The 20,376-nt window shown below is 39.0% G+C and overlaps 1 protein-coding gene across 1 annotated transcript in view; it reads left to right on the top strand.

The window, feature by feature from the left end:
• CAMK4 (calcium/calmodulin dependent protein kinase IV) overlaps positions 1 to 20,376 on the top strand; it is a 165,026-nt gene that overhangs the window by 105,073 nt on the left and 39,577 nt on the right. The window contains exon 5 of the mRNA XM_075078120.1: positions 1,978 to 2,050. Within this exon, the coding sequence (XP_074934221.1) occupies positions 1,978 to 2,050 (73 nt within the window). The remainder of the gene's footprint in view (positions 1 to 1,977; positions 2,051 to 20,376) is intronic.

The following is a 20,376-nucleotide window of genomic DNA, read 5'->3' as shown; positions in this document are numbered from 1 at the left end:
TTAGAAATAAGGCCAAATAATTATGCAGCCAAGAAACCAAGGTGAAATAGAACTCCTGTTTGAGAGGGATCGCTTGCTGTTACCAATGCCACATGAATAGACTTAGTTATCTGTGAACACAATGAGTATTAAGGTAAAGTAGTGGCCGCTGGTTAGGAATATACCTGTATAGACTATTTTCTGCAGCACTTTGCTTGTTACATCTGTCTCTGGTTGATTATCAGCTTTGTATTGTTTCTTATTACACTTCATCTTCAAATAGGTATGTGGTAATGGTTTTCATACGTACGTAAGTCAACACCTTTCCTGTCAGCTTTGGTAAAGCTGTAAGGAGTCACACTGAAGATAGATCCATATGAGTCTGGTATTTTGGAGAAGAGAAGTGGTAAAAGGATACCTGAAAACAGAGGAAGTGGTGAGAAAGGAGTATGCCCTTCTTGCCACAAGTAGAGTCTGTTTCTGGACTCTGAGCCAGAAGGCCTTTCCAGTGACTTTTGACTTCAGATGTTATATGCTTCTTGCTCTCCTGCTTCATGGTGATTTTAGGGCATTGTTTTGTAAAACTGGCTTGTGTGCTTGCAGGAGATAATTTTATAAAATGTATAATAGGCACCACAGGTTCTGTTTCTAGACAACATCTGTCTAAGTTTTCTTTGGCTTTGACAAATCAATATGGTAAAAAATCAAACCTTCAGGTCAAAGATCTCACCTTTAACATAACTCTCTGAAAGAGAATTATTGTAATTCACACATACTGTATGTAGTTAGATACAACAGTAAAAAATTGTTGCATTTCTTAAATCAAGCATTAGGATGTGTTAATGATGGATCCATCTTTTATTAACTTCTTCAATGTCATTGTGCAAATCTGTATCTTCTGCTGACTCTGTTTAACTGATCTGTGCATTTATATAATGTTTCATTCTGTAACGAAATTCTGTAATTCTTGGAGAACATGCGATGCGAATCCTGAGTCAGCTCCCACACCCTGTGCCACTGCTGGTGTTGTTCTAAGAGTTGCAGTGGCACAGCTGCACTTTGGGAGGCCAACCCGGAAATCTGCATTAACCCTTGCTGCCATTTTTATGCAGGTTAGCATACAACATGTTGAAATACACCACTTCAGAACATTACCTTAACACAGAAAAGTATTCTCTTTCTTAATGTTTTTATCATGGTAAAGTTCCAGGAAGATAACATTATTAAAGAAGAAAGTTGGGGGGTTGTTTGTTTTTCTTTTTGTCAAGATTAAACTGGTGTAAAAGTAAAGGGAGAAAGAAAAACAGATTTTCAGGATCTTCAGAATGCATAAATATTGCTGAACATAAGGTGCACATGGTCAGCACATTTGCAAAATCAAGCTATTACGTGTCATGTACAAAATGAACATAGCATAGTGGCTATTTACATTAAGAAGAAAAAAACGTAGTTTTAGTTTTAATAAAACTGTGTTTCTTTGACTACAGAGCCCCCAGTTTTCTACTGGTGGGAGAAAAAAGGACAATTGTTCAACCCATTATACTTGAGAGATAATTTGGAGTTAGTAAATGTTTATACTCATCCTTTCTCTTGAATAGTTCAGATCTGTGTGTGCACAGCACAGTGCTTTTGTTTGGTAACTAAATACACAAGAGAAGCTTAAGTTAAATATAAAAGTGAAAAAGCAGTTCATATAAGATACCTAGTTTTATCTGAGAGTAATTCAGATTCCCTGAATTTTAGAAAATTTCAAAACATTTCAACCGAAAGTGTATCATTATGAGCCGCTTACCTAGTTGGTATTTTATCTCCAGTTTTTCGTTTTACTGGGAGTCAAAGATAACCTAAATTGCAAAAGGGTTGTTTTCTATTCTTTAGGAGGCACTCCAGACTCCTGATCATATTTAAATTTTATTGCTTTCTAGCTCACTTTTCAAAAGAAGCTTTTACCTTAATACATAATCCTGAACACAACTTCTCTTGTTGCTTTTTCTATAGGATTGTGGAAAAGGGTTACTACAGTGAACGAGATGCTGCTGATGCTGTTAAACAAATCCTGGAGGCAGTTGCTGTGAGTATTATCTAGCATCATATGCTCAGCACCTAATCTTTCACCTATAATGACTCAGTAAATACTTACGTTGGAAAGAAGCAGAGTTCACTGGAGACAGTCCGCACAAGTTCCCTTCTATAATTAATTTTGTATTGATTTTTTTTAAGGTAGCGGCACTTTGAAGGGCAAGAAGTGACTTTGGATGACAGTCAGTAATACATTTAATACTATAAGTCATCTGTTACAGTGGAGTGGGTACTCTGCCCAATCTCAAAAATCTGTGGAGTTCAGCACTGATCATTTTAGCCCTAAAAGTCATTTGAAATCACTGGCACTTGTGTAGTCTCTTGTTCATTTTTTGCAGAGCATGTCACAGTAATTTATTTGGAACCTTAAACAGATGAGAATGCATTACTTTTCCTCTCAGCTTAAAAGATTAATAGATTGGCTGAACGTTTTAGCTGGTGTAAAGAGTTACAAGAATTTGAGTCAGAGACTCCTGCAGAATATTGCCATGAAAGTAGTTACACTTCATTGGCAGTAGTTGCCTGAAGGTGACCCATCACAATCTTTACCACTATGCAAGAGCATTTATACAAACAAGGCTCATTGCAAGGAACCGTGGACTAGGATTGCAAGGAACTGTGGAAAGAGGATAGTGTATGTGACAACCATCTAACCAAAAATCAATTCTTACCACTCTTCAAATTGCACATACATACACAGAATGACAGTAATTTTGAGAGAGATCAGAATAAAGTTTGGTGCCATAGTTTGTGCAGTTCCTAATATACCTTCTTTCTCTATTCTTTATGTGGTTTTCAAACGTTTGAAGTTTTGTACAACTATTTCACATTCTGTCACTTAGAGGAAGGTATAAAGATTTTTGAGACAAGATGACAAAGGCTTCTAGTGGGTACATACAGTATTTCTGTACATTATCCATACTTCTCAGTCACCTGTAGCTTTTCCATCTGATTTCACACCGGATGTTCACCAAACCAGCAATCAGATGCTGGGAAAGTACTTAAGAAATTAATTTGTCAAATGTATGCTGGCACTGATCACTTCTAGTGCCGAAGAGAGGGGACATACTGGACAAGAATAAACAGTACAGTTGGGACACTCAGAACGTTTTAGACTAACAGTAATTTGCTTAAACTTTCTGGCATTGTAATCTCTTTTTTTAGATTTCTTAATCTCTTATGGCAACAAGGGTAAACTGAACACAAATGAGGGGGCTTGAGAGAAATTATGTACTGAGAGTATGGCTGGTTGGTTCCCTTGGAGCTTCCCAATTGCTCATTGCAAAGTAGAAGTTCTCCTGGGTGAGTCACTCAAATATATTTACAGTTGGGCTCCATGATCTTAAAGGTCTTTTCCAACCTAAATGATTCTGTGATTCTAACATAGAGGCAATTTTTCTCTGTGAAACTATGATTTTAGCAAGGCCTAAGGAGAGGTAGATGGTAAAGATTTTGCCTTCTGCTGTGCCTGGCAATCTGACTTCAGAGTCAGCAGGAGATATTCTGGATTTTATCCAGTGGCAGTGTGTGCTTGTCTGCAGCAGATATTTGGGGTGAAGCAGTCAGGTAGCAGAAAGACTGCAAAGACCTTAGAGCAGACACAAGCTCAGAGGTGTGTAAGTAGTGCAAATGGGAAGTGACTGACTTTAGGTGTATTTCCAGGTTGTCAGACTTTTCAAACAAAAAGCAACTGTTAGTGTCATGGAAAAAAGAAAGGTCAGCCTGTAGGGCTCTTATGAAGGATGGTAGTGGTGAGGCAGGATCTGTACAGGTCATCCATGGAGATGCAATCTCAAAAGAGCTGTCCTCAGGATAGGACTGGTGGTGATGATTGACCTCTATGGAAGGTACCCTGAGGTGAGGAAAAGTTAATGTGATTACAGCAGTAATGCACTTATTCAGAAGAAACAGGCCAATTTGGGCATATTTACCTGGGATAGTAATGAAATATCCCATTGTGAAAAACTCCTGTAAATCATGGTTTGGTGTTATTTGTAAGCCTGTTCACACTAAATAAGGTGTGAGGTCTGGTGTTTACTGTAGTATCCAGGCATACTGCAAGACCATCATGTTTACTTCATGCTATTTTCTGAAAGATCTGCTGTTTACTGAGTCACTCTTATCCAGAGTAATCTAAATTCTGCATTTAAGTTTAGTGTGCAGCATAATACATTTGTATAAACTTTTTAAAATTGAGTCAGATGATTATTCTATGACCAAATTTTCTTCAGTGGAAGTGCCCTAGATAAGATGGTTCTACCTTATTTATCATTTTTTTGTGAAAATTATGATTAAGTTTCACTGAAAGATGTTTCAGAAGGTGTTTCAGCTTTTTATTATAAAAGCCAGGAACTGATGGCGATTCAGCTTCTATGAATAGAAACTTGATTGAAATCAATGGAACAGTGATGTACTAAAGCTAAAAAGCTGACCTTTATATGAGCATGCAATATTTGGATTTTTGGAGATCCTTGTACTAGATCCCTAGCTAGGATGGACTGTATTGACATTTGCTCTTACAGCTGACACTGAACATCTAAGCCAAAGCTGGAAAGCTGTGGAAATGGAGGTTGACAATTTAGGATCTTTGCAGTCCAGCTGAAACACTATGGTAGATTGGGGCTGTAAACTTGACAGAATGGCGCTTGTGAGCAGAATGGGAGTTATTGTTAGAAACTGGAAAGTACTGCTGCAGCAGAGAAAGAATAGAAGGAAATATATCCATAGATCATTCTTAAAACTAAATAATTGTACAATCCCCTCAATAGACCATGCCAATGAATACCCTCCTGGCACCAGGTAGGCATTTTGACCTCTTCAATTTTTAGAAATTGCTCTTAGGAAAAGAAGCATTCAGCTTTCCCTTTGCTGAACTCTCTTGAACTAGTCTATCTAGTTTTTCTAGAAATCCCTTGTTAAGGGCTGTTACTGTAGTAATGGATTTGTACTCACAGTGGATCATTGACATGAGGAAGTATTATGTCTTCATTTAGCAAACGGTTTTGAGACGCTTTTAAAGGATTAATCAAAAGTGTAAAAGTGGGGTTTTAAAAGCACATAAACATTTTTGTTCAGTTCCTTTTGAAGTGGTTAAATCAAATGGAGTAATACTGGTTAAAAAAAAAAATAATCCCATAAAGCTTTTAGGTATATCTGTTTCTTCTAATATCTGAGTACCTGTAAGCCTATCTTTAACTGGCTTACCAGGACTTAAGCAAGCAGTCAGAGTAGCACACAAAGAATGAATCTTAGTCTTCCAGGTCACAAACCAGCATAAATATATCAGATGTCTGCCCTCCCAAGTACAGAGAAAATAACAAAACCAGTATTGTTTTGAAGACCACTGCATCCATGTTGCCCTTTTCCATGATATTTCTTTCTTCTGGTTACATCTGATCCAGCGTTCCCACTCAGTCCATAACTTTATGTGCCCCTAGTGGGAACGAATTACCTTTTCTTCTCTCTTCCGCATCTTCATCTTTTCTATTATTCTTTCATTGTTCTTCAAGCTGGGAGGTAGCTTCATTCATATGATAAAAGGCTTGTACAAAACTAGGGCAAACCAGCATTCATCTTTTCAGCTCTTCTGCCATGCTGTTCAGAACAGGTAGGGGGGTTTTGTTGCTACCTGACATCTCAGAACAGAGTGAATTTCATTCCTGGGAGAGGATGAATTTGAGGGCAGCCTCTCTTAGCACATCATTGTCCTTCCTTTCCATCTCAGCGCATCAGTTATATAAAGTACATTTTTCTTTCATGCTTATTCTGATAGCAGTTTTTCTATTTTGTGTAATTAATGAAGTTCCATATGCAGATGTCCTGAGGCCCGATCCTCACTGCCTGACTTACAGAAAGACTTATCAATTTTATAGGATTCAAATCATCCTGGAAATATTGGTCAGAAGAAGGCACACACTTTTTCTGTCAGAGACATCTGCTTTTTAGCTGGTCAAACTTAAGAAAATGACACTGATTTTTTTAAATGTGTACTTTCAAAATCTTATATTTGTCACTAAAACTAAACCACGTTCCTTCTTCCCTACTCTGCATTAGTGTCAAAGTGATAGGTTTTTGCTTGAGGTTTAAATAACTCTTTTCATTATATTTAAATTTGAATATTTTTTTTTAGTTTATTTTTGTAATTAGGGTAGTTACTAGCATACCTTCTATGTGTAGTTTTGCACTCATCCAGCAGTCTCTAAGTTAATTGTATAAGAGGTTGTTTTCTTATAAATGGCCATTATCTTATCTAGATAAGAACATTTTCCTGAGGCTATATATAGGACCCCCTTAATTTTATTTTCTACTTTTTGTTTCCATTTTCTGCCACTTCAAGCTTCATTGTATGCCTGCACTTCTATTCAGATCCTTGTCAGCTTAAATTCACAGCGAGCACACCAAATTCTCAGCTGTGATTGCAAAGACTGAGGGCACTTAGCCACTTGCGGGTTTGAGAGGGAAAATCTAGATTTAAGGTTTCTATTCGTTTCAGTGAACTTTGATCTGTCCAATAATAAGCAGTATGATAGTAGGTAAGAACCAACCACCAAATGTGCAGCTTGCAAGTATATTTTACAGACCCTGAGGCACTGGTGTGTCTAACAATTAGAGTTCAGATCAAATGAGGTAATCAGGATTTTAAAGATTGGCTGAGGCCCAAGAGAATTGATTAAAATATTTGAGGGTTTTAGCATTCAAAGAAACGTGGACATTAGATAAAGATTAAGAAAAGGTTTCATTTTTTCTAAACAGTCATTGAGTTTGTGCTTGCTGGAGACAGAGGCAACCAATGGATTTTAGTTTTAGCCGCCAGCTACAAGGTGAACTTAATCGAGGTATAAATGTCACAGAATTCTGAAATTTTGAACGCGGCAAATTTTCAGAATATTTGCTTGAAAGTGGTATTTCCGTAACTTTCAGGTTTAGGCCAGATTCAGTGTATTAACTGAGTATGCAGTTGTTAGTAAAAGGACCAATGCTTGATACTGTAGGACAAGAAGGAATTTGCTGCTCCGGCTGCAATTCTGTGCTAAGCATTATCATGTCATATTGTGTTCTCTGACAGCATGGTCCACTTTTGCCAGACTCCTATCCCACCAACAGGAATGGGAAGAAAAGCACAGAGATAGTTGGTTTTCAGATTTAACACTTGCATTCTGGCATAATTTTCATTTTGGGACATTTGCATGACAGTGTTCTGGAAGAAGAGGCAGATGAACACTGAGTTCAGAAGAGGCACCACAGCTATCTGCAGTGAAAAGCACCTTTTGCAATGTAATGGGGGAAATATATAATGAGAACACTTGCATTTGTTCTCTTTTTTAGAAAAAAAAAAAGGTTGTCAATATTCAGGAGAAATTCTATATTACTTTTATGGTAATTCGTGTAGGCAAAAACACAGCATAGAAAACCTAGATACTGAATCAGTTTTCTTTCTTTATGCTAATTCTCCAGCTATGTCCTGTCACTGAGGTGGTGTGGAGCACTGTTAGCCTTAAGCTTGCCTGGGAGATAAGGATTGCTCACAGAAACAGAACTTGAACCTTCAGGAAGATGCGATTTCAATACCCATGTCCCTGAGGTGGGAGTAGGTCAGAGCAGTTAGTGCCAGTGGCCCAGGACGTCCATGAGCTGTCCTGTTAATTTTGATTTTTGGAGCAAAACTGATCTTTGAGTGTTTGAATCTTTTTTTAATGGATGAAACAGAAACACAAAGTCCTTAGTATATGTTTTCCTTACAAGATTATGAGTTAGAATATCCTGGAAAACTGACTGTATGGATATATTATTTTGCCCACCAGATTTCTCCCTAAGTATTTGGTTTTGGGTTTTGTTTGTTTTTCACTTTGTCATATATGTGTTGATTGGTTCTGCACGTCAGTCATGTCAAATAGGCTCCAAGTGGAGGATATACAATATGTGATTATGGGGTGCCATATTGTCTCTGAGGTCTTGATTGGGGTTGTAATGGACATGCTGTCTCCTGACCAGTTTTTGTAATGTGGTCTTCATCTTTGCTAACCAGTTTGCTCTCAGTTCAGCAACTCTGACTGAAGAACTCCTACTAACATAAGTTTCGCATCCAGCAGCAGTCTTTTCCTCTGATGTCCTTCTGTCACCAAACCTTGTTCAGTGTGCTCTCTGTCTGTCTAGTCTCCTGAAACTGTGGTCCATGAAGGAAGAGCAGAAGAATAGGTGCAAAATCGTACCTGTTTCTGGGCTTCTTCATAGCAGCTGTTAGTGTTAGCTGCTGGTATTTCAGATGATCCTCTTGTTCTCAGGAAGAGGACTGGGAGATTAAGATCTTTGAACTTCCCTGCACCACATGAAAAGGACAACCTGTTCCAAGTGGAGCTGTCCTTTGGTGTCCTGTCACCTTGAAGAGTAAGACCAAACCAAACCAAACCAAAACAACTTTTTCACCCTTTGTGACTGGGCGATATTTTCTCTTGGCTTGTTGAGGATAAAGAGGAAAACATACTCTTCTGTGTGACCAGCCATATACTCTTCTGTCTTCTGCAACTGCCGTGTGCTCTTCATCCAAGAAGCAATAGTAATTTCATACCACTGTTGGGACCTGTCCTCTCCTGTTCAAGATAAGCACAAGGAAAAGGTTTTTTGAAATAACATTCAAAGATTAGGATTTACACTTGCTTTGCAGTGTTCAGTAGTGAAGTGCTGAAGAACATGGTGGCTTTTAATTCTGGGAATTCTCAAGTGCTGTTTAAACATCCAAATGCCTTTGGACTTGAGCTGTTTTCCATTTTGTGGTAGGGTTGTAACCTGTGAAGAAAAAGGAGCAGATGGGTCCAGCAATCCATAATAGGTCCCATCATGTTTTTTTCAGAAATGTCTTCTGAGGGTTAATCCATTGGCCTTCTATGGTTTTGTTTTAGAAATCTGCATGGAAACATGTGAGACGTGAGAAAAAAAAGTTTATGTGTAACTTTCTGTATTTTCATTAGTAGCTGGTCCTTCTTGCGAGATTGTCATGAGGCTAATGCAACTACATAGGACCCAGAGGCTCAGTGGGTTTAATGGAACCCTAAATTTTAAAAGTCCCATACGTATAGGGAGTCTTTTGGCATTCAATCTATTTCAGGGTTTTTAGGGGCAAAGAAATTTATATTAAAGATAACTGTAGCAAACTAACATAAAATTCAAATTACTGTATATTCAAGTTCTGCTGTGTTTCTCAATGATTTTTTTAAAAGCTAATTTTTAGAAAACATTAATGAATGATAAGACATTGACACAACTGAACATATGCAGAGTTTGTTACTGTTAGCTAAATGTAATTAATTTTACACAAATGTGGAAGGAACATTGACCAAAGAATTACAAAAACAAATTCTGGAATATTCCCACATTACTGAACTCATCAATAGGAACTGAGGATAGTGGAACTAACCCTATAAAGAGGTTTAACAAGATCCCTAGTGTCAGTTAAAAATTCTGGTCATCTTAGAAATGTGACCTGAAGATACAAGGTATCCAGCATTTTCCAAGTCCCCTTCATTTATTTACATCTTTTACTGATACTTTGCACTTTATTTACAGGGAGAAAGAGCCCCCTTCTTAAGATTCAGTCATTGACACAGAATACAGGAGAGTACTGAATTTTTAATTGTAAGAATTAGGTTATGCCAAATATTTTGAAGCTATTTAGCTCAAGAGTTGAAGATCTACCACCTGAAAATTACCTGCGGCAGTGTTTGTGCACTCATTCATCACATTTCATTACTTCCTGTAGCTAATATCTTCAGCTATGATCACTCCTAGCAGCATAGTTAAAGAAATGCATGGCTTGTGGTAGTAGGCCTTGCACAAATTGTACATATGAAGCTCTGCAGGGTTGTGCAGAAATCAGATGCATGCTTTTATCCGCTTCCACTTAAATGCCTATTTGGAATTACGTTTAAGTGGATAAGAGATTTGTATATGTACATGATATTCAAGCATAACATACCTAAATTTAAGAGCAATTCAAAAAATATACTGAGAACATCAGGTTTTTATTCAAATTTACTAAAATAGATGTGAAGCCTTAATTAGAAATTGGGCTCTGTCATCTATTAAAGCATTGAAATGATTACTGTTCTTTGATATTTTCTTTTCCTTAATTGAGAGGTATTTTGCTTTCTGAAAATAAAAATTATTTTATAGCTTAAAATTTTATACATATCTCTGACTTAGCAAATGAGAATAAACTTCCCTTCACCCAAGTTGTTTCCCTGTACTCAAGGACATAACTGCATAGTTGCATAGTTATATTCTCTAGGCACACTATGTGAAAATTGATGTTATGCATGGTTTTTCTTGAGTTCTGATTTTTCTAAAGGCTGTTGGAGGCAGAGGGGAAGGAGAGCAGGCAGGTTCCACATCAGCTCTGCTGGCCAGTTTTGCAGCCTATGCATCTGTCTGCTTCCAGTCAAGGCTGTGCCTAAAAGTGGTTTCTCCAGTGGGCTGCCTGCCTTTTCCCTGTCACATGCAACATGCCAGATTTCTTCTCTCCCTTGCATCCACACCTATCAAGATATGATAAATTTCCAACTATGTCACTCAGTTAAAAAAGCAACACAATAAAATTGCTTTATTTTGTATTGCACCTTTTTTTCACTTCAAAGCAGCTTGCCTAGTAAACAAGTCACTTTTACTTGTATATTGTTGACTGTAGATCAAACAGTTGTCCTGAAGGATATACTCTAATATGTAAGTCTCCATAATGGCAGTTTTAACTACTTCTATTAAGCTAATTTTGTGGATGTGATGAAATTGTATATACTTATTATAATATACTCAACATGACAGTAGTCGTAATGATTACTAACTATGTATACAACAGTTGTAGTTCATGAGTTATAAAGAAGAGCCTGGCCTACAGATGGATATGTAAGTGAAGTGACTTTCAAAAAGTCTCAAAGCAACATTTCTTTGTCACACAAGTTAATACAAGGACTGTCACAGCAAATACACTGGTTGTACTAACTGATTTAACAAAATTTGGATAATTGACAGGTATTGTGAATTCCCTGTGAACTCTTGTCCTGAAGGAAGGTATGAGACAGTGACTAAATGGGATCCTGTTACAGGGATAGCTTACTGCAAAGAGTTTTATAGTGCACTTGAATTCACAATAAGGGAAGAGAATGGATATAATTATAATTTTATTATTTATAAACATTTATACTTATAGAAGTAGAATTATAGGTAAATTACAGCACAAGAAAAAGTGTGGAGATTAGTCTCCATAGTGAAAAGTGTATACTGTCTGATCTGATCTTGCTTGTAACCTCTTGGAATAGCATGAACGCCCACTTTAATAGTGATTGTAGTAGACTGCAGAATAAAGAGGTTCTAACAATATTTCTAAAAAGGGCTTCCATAAAAAACCATGCCTTGTATGCGTAATAAACCTTATATGTCAAGGCTGGGAGTCAGACAGAGAGGAGGAATGAAATAAGGGGAGAGTCTTTCTGTTTGCTTGTGTATACCTTCTTAAAATCACAGTCAGTGAAGGCAGGCAGGACCAATGGTTAGATTGATATCAAGCTGTGTTTTGCAGGGCAATTATACACATTCTTCCCTTGGATCTGGTCTGCAAGTATTGACATGGACATGGCATACAACTTAGTGACTTCTAGGGAGAAGTAACAGTATCCATCCTAAGGCATTGTTGTTGGGTTTTTTTAATTAAAAATAATTGCCATTTGATGTATTCCATGCCTAAACTGTTTATTTCTTCAAAATTCATTTGTGAAGCTTGAAGGTGAATCCTCTCGGAGAGGGGTGGTTTAGCACATCACATACAGAGATAACTCCAGGGAAGCCAGGAAATCATCTTGGCCTTTTCTTCCATTCGGTGACAACATTTTAACAAGGGCTTCGTGAGTGTCTGAGGGAGACCTTTCTAGCACGTTGCTGTCAAGAACAAATAAGCAAGTGGGTAAACTGTCAAGTTATGTAGGAAATCTACTGAAGTGCTGTCACTGCCTGGGAGAGGAATGCATTTGTGTCCTAAATACGCTATTTCTGAAGCAGTGTTAAGTAATGGTTTAATATATAGGATAATCTGCTTAAAGGGTGAGGGCATTTTGAAGGAGTAGCTTCATTATTTTGCTAGCTTACATTCATTTTTCTTGGCTGTTGTAAACAGAGTTAAAACTAATTTTTCTTATTAATGATGTATTTTAATTGTTGGAAGGGAAATAGAGTGGGCTTTATTATCACACCAGCCTGATTTAGCAGTACGTTGATTCAGAATGATTTTCTCAAAAACATTTTTGGACACCTGTTTTAAGCTGAGTGCAAAGCTCTTTTTGCAGCACACAGAGAAAAGATTTACAGTTAAAAGGGTCTGGCAATGCTGCCATCAGCAATAAGGAAATGAGGGTATTGTATTTGCTATTATCTCTAATAAAGGAAATGGAACAAGCACTAATGATCAAGCTGCAGATCTACTGTATTACAGTTAATGTCCAGTGCAGCAAAAAGTCAGGGTCATGTTTGCTAAGTTATCATCTTAAATTACGCTTTCATCTAAGTAAGGTGAATGAAGTCTCATTTTGGAAACAAGTTACTACGGTATTAATTTTGAAAAATATTTAGAAATAATAATGAAAGTGATTAATTAGCTCTTGTTTTAACTCATAACACAACACAAAGGGCCAAATGCTGCTGTTTCGAGCCAGTGCCTGCAGTTGATTCTTATTCCAAGAGACTGACATTTACAGGGAGGTTGTTGTCTAAGAGCTGATTAAAGACTCGAGGATTTGACCTCTTCCCAATTCGTCTCGGGCAGATGGGAAATTTGCCTATATCTTCATTTATAAGACAAGTTTTTGAAAATGTTGTGTGAGGAGAGTGCTAACCCAGTCCAAAGGCTGTGTCTATCCGCCTGATTAACTGATCTTTGGGGCATTGTTTGGCAATGGCCTGGCCATCCCCTTTGGTGGCTTCCCATTGGAAACAGAGGTTCTGTGAGAGGAGGAAAGGCCTGGCACAGGAAACAAGCTCTGTGCCAATGCTGGGCATGGGTCTGAGTTTTGGCTTTAGAGAGCCACCCATTTCTCTTCTTTATGTTACTGAGTGCACTGTTAACAATTAGTAAAGCACCAGTAAAGGAAAAAGACTTTAGTCTGCAAATACTCCTTTTTTCTTAAAATCTTTATTGCTGGTATTGTGCAGACTGTTACACAGGGACACAACATCTAAATATCTGTCCCTGTGGAACGTAAATAGTGTACAGTCTGTATCTACAAAATGCACATGCCACTGTAGGAGCCTGGCAGGGCTTTGAAGGCTTCTGAGCTGGGGAAGCTCCTGAAGCATCCTGAGAGCCTCACATACTGTGCAGAAACAGTGAAAAACTAGCAATTGGCTGCTAGAGAAAGGGTCAAGAAGTATTGATGGCAGATCCCAATGGGGACCGAGGAGGTCGTGCATCAGAAATTGCCCTAGGGGAAATATCAAAGGAGAAAACCACCCAGCTGAGCATTAATAGATAGAGGAGAAACGCTAACTGGCCCTGCAGGAGTCTTACCAGTAACTTCTGCTCTTTATGCAAACCGTACAACCTTGATGAAGTGATCACTGTGTGGACAGAGATTACGTTGCTTATTTCTCTAAGGGCTAAAAGGCATCTAGTTAAACATTACATTAAATTCCCTAAAGCTTTTCTAAGGTTTGAGGAAACATATAGAGGTTAGATAACTTTTAGAGAATTCAGTGTAGTGAGGAGGGCCTGAATACATCTGTGTACAAGAAGCCTCCACACCCCTCTTCCCTACAGAGACACCAGCCAGTGGCCAGGGGTAGCCCTGGTCCCTGCAGTATGCTACCAGGCAGAAAATTGCTTCCCCAAGGAACTGGCACGGAGAAGAAGCACCTTTGCAGAAGTTGCTGCTTTATCCCTGGAAAGATTTGCTGAAGCCTGAGGAGGCCCCTTTCTTCAGCTCTCCCCATCCACAGCGCTGTGTTTTTCTGTCTCCCAGGCCTGCCATGCCTGCAGACCTAAGTGAGGATAGGCTTGCCTCCCTGTGTCTTGCTGTTCCTGCCTCAGTAATGATGGTAAGGATAAAGATACATTCATTGTTCAGAAGTAAATTGCAAGTGAACCTGTGAAATGAAAGACATTTGCAAAAAATTCGCTCAATGGTACTGTTATAGCCTTGTGCAATTTTTAGTCTGCAATTTCATAGTACTGGACTGACTAGATAGCAGGCTCTCAGCAAAATGGCTATTTACAAAATTACATTTTTTCATTAGGTGATATGGAACCTTACCCAAATCTCTGTGCTTGTGGTTTGAAGAAATGCTAAGAGAATTTCTGCCGTTGTCGGGGGAGATTCCTGACACACCAAGGGGGTGACAAGAACTAGGATTGACTGACATTGATTACTCTTTAAAAGGCTGTGTAATAATTTATCAGTCATTTTGTCAGATAAGTGGCTCCATTTCTGTGGCCCTGGCAGCGTGAGTGAAACAATATTCCTTACGTATTCCCTCAAGATTCCTGACTGATCCCCTGAAATGCCAGCAACTGTGGATATTTTGGAACTTCTAATGAGTCTGGTTTTCTTCTTTTTCATTTACTCTTTCCTGATACTTTTTACGTCTCTTATGTGACCAGTTTTACATGATGTTCTCATGCCAGTTTGCTGGCATGTGCTAGTTGCTTTCTGAACACTTTTACCTCCATTTTTAATGTTTCTCAATATCTATCAACAAAAGCAGAGAGTGTCATGGCTTTAAACTACATGCAGCCTTTCTTTTCATAGACTCCTGTGTTTGAAGATCCAAGCTCTGGCAGAGGTGAATAATGAAGCTGATGCTTTCAGGAGTTGATGCCACGTCATGCTTATTACTCCAGTAGATTTGGAGTACATGACGGTGCATGTTATTTCATCAGCTAGAAATAATGAGGGAGGATATATGTAAGAATCAGGGTGTCTCCTTCATTCAGGTAATGGGTGGTCAGTGGCTTTTTCAGGAGCACAGTCCTTCCAGATTTATTACATGGTCCCTGAATGTAGCGCATAGCCAATGGTAGTTCGATTTCTGGGCATAGAAAATTTGATTGTTTTGTGAACAGTGCTGGATGTGGGGGGTTTGATGGATTTTCTGACACAAGTTCTTGTACATTAGTAAAGATGGGCAAGAGCTGGACTGTAAACAAACAGTATATTTCACTATTGGAATGTGCTTTTCCAACCACACTGTTCAGCTGAGTCCATCTGAGAAGCAGCAATAGCAGAAAATCCGTATGCTGTCAGTTAGGAAGTCTGATCTTTAATTGCTTGGGTTTTAAAATTTCTTTGTTGAACCATTGTGGTTTCCTATCTATAAAGGATTATCATAGTTTATGGTAATAAAATATGTTAATTCTGGATTTTATTTTAGTGTGTAAGATTCAGCAATTATAGAGCTAGGTACCATAAACTATCAGGGCTGTAAGTCGGTCCTTTTTCTTGCATCTGACTGTGCTTGCTTCACTGATGTTCTTGTTTCTTTCTATGTGGCATATTGATGTATGTTTTTATGTTGCTATAAAGATCTCTCAGGTTTAAAGCCTTAAAATTATGTCATTCATTTAAAAATCAAGATTTAATCTAGAACTCTGTTATGATGTGGTAAGATGTATTATGGAACATTGTCGCTAATGAAAAATTCAACGTGGTTTTCTGTGCAGATACCACAACCTAGAATAGGTTTTCATGTGTGGCTGTCTGGAAGGATGAATAATTGAACAAACTCACAAACTAGAAACTTAACAGCTCCACATCTGTCATAAATACGAGTTCTCTCTTCCTGCAAGCGCACTTCATTGAAGTGTCTTTAATTTGAGCACCGCATGGACACTCAGATGTATACTGAAGGTGCATCTTGTCTTGTGGTCTTTCTGTTGGTGACAGGACTAAAAAGATCTCTTTGCTCTTCCTGGCTGCTTAATTTTTTCAACCTTTGCCTTCTCTGCAGGGATTGCCGGAGATCCTGCTCTCCAAATGATGCAATACAGTGATGCCATGTGCTCAGTACTCAGCTTTGTTTTTTTGTGGAGGGGGGGGGAACAGGCAGGATGGGCTGCTGTAGCTCACATGAGTGTTAGCTTGTACTCCAGCAGGTAAAATTATCTCTGTCATGATGAACCATCTTGGGTGTTGCAGCACAGCAGGCTGCTTTCAATGCATCTGTAATGAATGCCACGTGTCATTCAAATGCAGCAAACCACAGCAGCTGCATTCACATAAGAGAAGGAAAAAGGGCTGTAATTCTGTCAACAACATGGGGTAACTCTTCATGCTGCTTGCAGCCTGTCTGGGACACGACACATCGGTCATTAGAGACTGATTTACCATCACTTGTTCACTTGCTTGAATATAAGGATTCACTGGCAGAACTGATGAGGAAGGAATGTAAAAAAGAGGTCCAGCTTCTCCAAGAGGGTTGAAATACATTTGAAAAGGTGGGCAATGATTCAGTGCCCATTCAGAAATTGAAGTCTTGGTAGTACTTATTTTTTAAATCGTGGATTCTGCGGTTCATTTAACTGTTGGTAAATCAAAAGGGTGAACATAAGCCAAATTTTGTTGATAATAGCATAGTTTTAGACAAAATACTCTTAACAATTGTCGTGGTTCAGCCTCAGCTGGCAACTGAACACCACGAAGCCGCTTGCTCACTCCCCCCCCCCCCCCCGTGGGATGGGGAAGAGAATTGGACGAGCAAAAGAACTTGTGGGTTGAGATAAGCACAGTTTAATGATTACAATAAAATTATAATAATAGTAATAATGATAAGAATGTTAATATAATAAAATGGAAAAGGAAGGGAAAGGGAAAAAAAAGGAGAAAACCCATGGAAACACAAACGATACAACCGCTCACCACCCGCCGACCGACGCTGCCCGTCCCCGAGCCGTGATTGCTTCCGCCCCCCCTGGCCAGCTCCTCCCAGTTCACATACTGGGCATGATGTTACATGGTATGGAATATCCCTTTGGCCAGTTTGAATCCGCTCTCTTAGCTGTGCCCCACCCCTCCTGGCTTCTTGTGCACCCAGCAGAGCATGGGAAGCTGGAAAAGCCCTTGACTAGTACAAGCACTACCCAGCAACAGTCCAAAACATCTGTGTGTTATCTCAACAGTTTTTTTCCATGCTAATTCCAAAGCACAGCACTATACCAGCTAGAGTGAAGAAAATTAACTCTATCCCAGCTAAAACCATGACAACAATCATGAGATAATCTCACTGTTTTGAAGGATTTATCTGGTTTTTAGTGCAAGCATGACTCCCTGCAATAATTCTGTATGTGTGGTTGTCTAGCTGGACAAACCAGTCAAAAGAAATCAGTAAATCTGGAAATAAAATTAAAAGCTCCAGTATTTAGTAAGCTCTGAATTCTCTAATCGGCTAATGTGAAGAAAAATCTCGTAACATGCAGAGAAGCCAACTCAAAGACAAAAACTTACATGTTTTGCCTTTAAATACACATGTGGTCACTGAAATTTGCAACAAGCATCAGCTCCAGTATGTCACTTTTGAATATTAAAAAAAAACATTTCCAGCCCTATGTGTTTTTGCACTTGTGTCCATATGAGACTGCTGCTGTCCTGTGCTGGGTCATCACAAGTGTTATCAGTGGAGGTGTTCAAGCTGCCACTTTTCTAAGCTAAATTTCCAAGTAGGGGTCTCCAAAGGATGCCCTGCTCAGCCAGAATGCAGACTTGCTTCCTTTTCAGACTTACTGCCTTTTCTCCATATCTGCTAATTCTCTGGAGGAAGCAGCAGACTGAAGGAGATATGTATCTCAGCAGATCCCTGAGTGTCTGCTTCAGGAACACATGGGAGATATTTATAATTGTGTTTTAGTGATATGAAGAAATGCTTGAATAACATAATAAAGGTACTTTCCAAACTATCGGGTAAGGTAGGCAGAAGAGTGAAGATGGGCTTCACTGAAGACAGAAACTGGGCTAACACTGCTGCAAGAACATTTGTTGAGAAATAGCTATTGAAATAGCCCATAAAGCATGTCTCTTTTGGGGGTCTTTTTAAGATCTGTTGCAGGTAACTGGTGATGTAAGTTAATGACCAGATTCTGGGCCTGTTTTCTGGTGACCGTGTCAAGCAGGATGGTGCTCTAAGCACACTCGGTGGCTCACAGCATGCGTCAGGCTTTGAAGGTGACAGACAGCAGCGTGGCTTTGGCAGGCTGGCCTCTGCTTCTGGTGTCCCTCCTCACCACACAGATGTGCAAGACATAGCCCCTGGGCTGCATGGCTCCCCATGCTCCAGCCTGCTGCCAGCTTTTCCACAAAACAAATGCCAGAGCCAGCTGGAATTAGATACATTTAGATCTGTAACTCAGATAACTCTATCTTCCCCAGAAAGCATTTAGTCTATGACAGCAAAGATTTGTGAAATGTTACCACCCTTCAGGTTTGATGGACTTGATATGATGTAGTTAAACTGTTATGCAGAATAAGCATGTGGCTTTTAAAAAGTAAACTATTAATCTCTAACTATGTTACCTTTTACTTACTGTTCTTCCTGGACTTTTTGCTGTTGTGACCTTTTCTTTTTATTGTTTTTAGAACTGTTTTTTCTGCATGAAATACAGACCAATGTATCTAAATAGTGACGAATCATGGACAGCTTCATAGCTTTCTGTCAGTTTTCAATTTGATTGATATGTTTAAAATCATAGAGTTGATACATTTGATCTAGGCAAGGAAAATTCAATACTTTAATATGGTAGGACACAGTTGAGCAAAAGAAAAGAAGTAATTCACCATGCTGTTATTTACAAACACTAACAATCTTCCTCAGAGAGTTGGGATTTGTTTCAGAGCTGTGTCCAATATGTTGCCTGCTTGGCAAGGGTCTTTGGCTGACATCTTCTCATGCAGCTTTGGAAATGTAAAAAGAAATTACACCAGCCAAATAAGGGAGCTCTTTATGCTTCCCTGCTGGCCCTCCTATCAGCAATCACAAGAACAAAAGCCTTTTTCATAGTCCTTTCCCAAAGATCAGCCAAAATCATCCCTGATGCAGCCCCTTCCAAAAGCCTCATCTGTAGCCAGAGGTGAGGAAGAGCCTGGCAGCCCTTCAGACATCAGACCCTTAAGACCCCAAGGTGCCCGCAGGAGCCTACTCATGAAAACTGGTGTGGAAAGCACTGCGTACTGTGTGCCCTTGCCAGCAGGGACTGCAGATGTGTTCATCACTGGCCTTCTTGATGCGTTTCTTGCTCTCCTGTAGCGTAATGCTGTTCTGTTAACATTGCAGCACTCATGGGGACTACCCAGTTTTTTCTGATTAGAAAAAGTAGTTTGTAATTTATCATTATTGTGAGCTTGGAATTGCATATGGGTAAGGAGGTTATCTGCTGGTGCAGGGAGTTATAATCCTTCGCTGGTGTACTTGGGGTATCAGAGACCATGTGGACCTTCTCTGTCATTCCTCCTGTAAACCTGAGGAGGGACAGCTGCATTCATGCTGTCACCAGCAGAGAACTGCAAAGAAGCATGCATCTAAACTGTTGGGAGATCAAAGACCCCCTCTCTGGATGCAGTGTTTTCTACTGAAACAAAATTGAGTCTAGCTTTATGCCTGTTGTCCTCCCCTTCCACTGCAGGTATAGGACCTTAAAGCTATTTAGGTTTGCAGTGGAAGTATTTCAGAATAAGCTGTAGCACCTTGCCTACTTTAGTTTTATTCAGCTGCTAAACATTGTGATTTCCTCTTAATTTTATACCTAAATGTGTAAAATTTATTTGAAAGTAACAAAGAAGTATAGAGGAGTGAAATATTCAAGCAAGATTTGTGCTTTTGAGAAGCTGTTAAGTTACTCTTCTTTCTGTCATGTTTGGCAATTCAGACAGTTTTACTTACGATTTCCTGATAATTAGATTCAGGGACCACTGTTGCTGTAATGACACAGACATATGGGACCTTATAGCCAGAATGACTGCCTAATTTTCATTGTGTGGTTTCACGAAATAATTTACTAATGCACAATGACCAGAGGATAACGTGTGATGAGACAGCTCTGAAATCCTCTATGCTTTTATTCATATCTGTCCCAGGAAGATACCACTCACATCATTTGCAACATATGGGGAAGGTAATGTTTTTCTAAGTGAAAGACATTATGACTTTCTTTACCGATTTGCATTGGTTTTGTCCAGTGTCAGGAGGTTCAATCCCTAGTTGTCTTCTAGCCATAGTAACATTTGCTTTGAATTGAGAGCTGGTATCCCTGTTGTAGTGGTCTGGAAAGAAGCTCCAGTAAGTGCTACACACACGGAAACTCCC

Source organism: Phalacrocorax aristotelis, chromosome Z, assembly GCF_949628215.1.
Source record: "Phalacrocorax aristotelis chromosome Z, bGulAri2.1, whole genome shotgun sequence".
NCBI lineage: Eukaryota > Metazoa > Chordata > Aves > Suliformes > Phalacrocoracidae > Phalacrocorax > Phalacrocorax aristotelis.
This window is presented reverse-complemented; position numbering and strand designations above follow the sequence as displayed.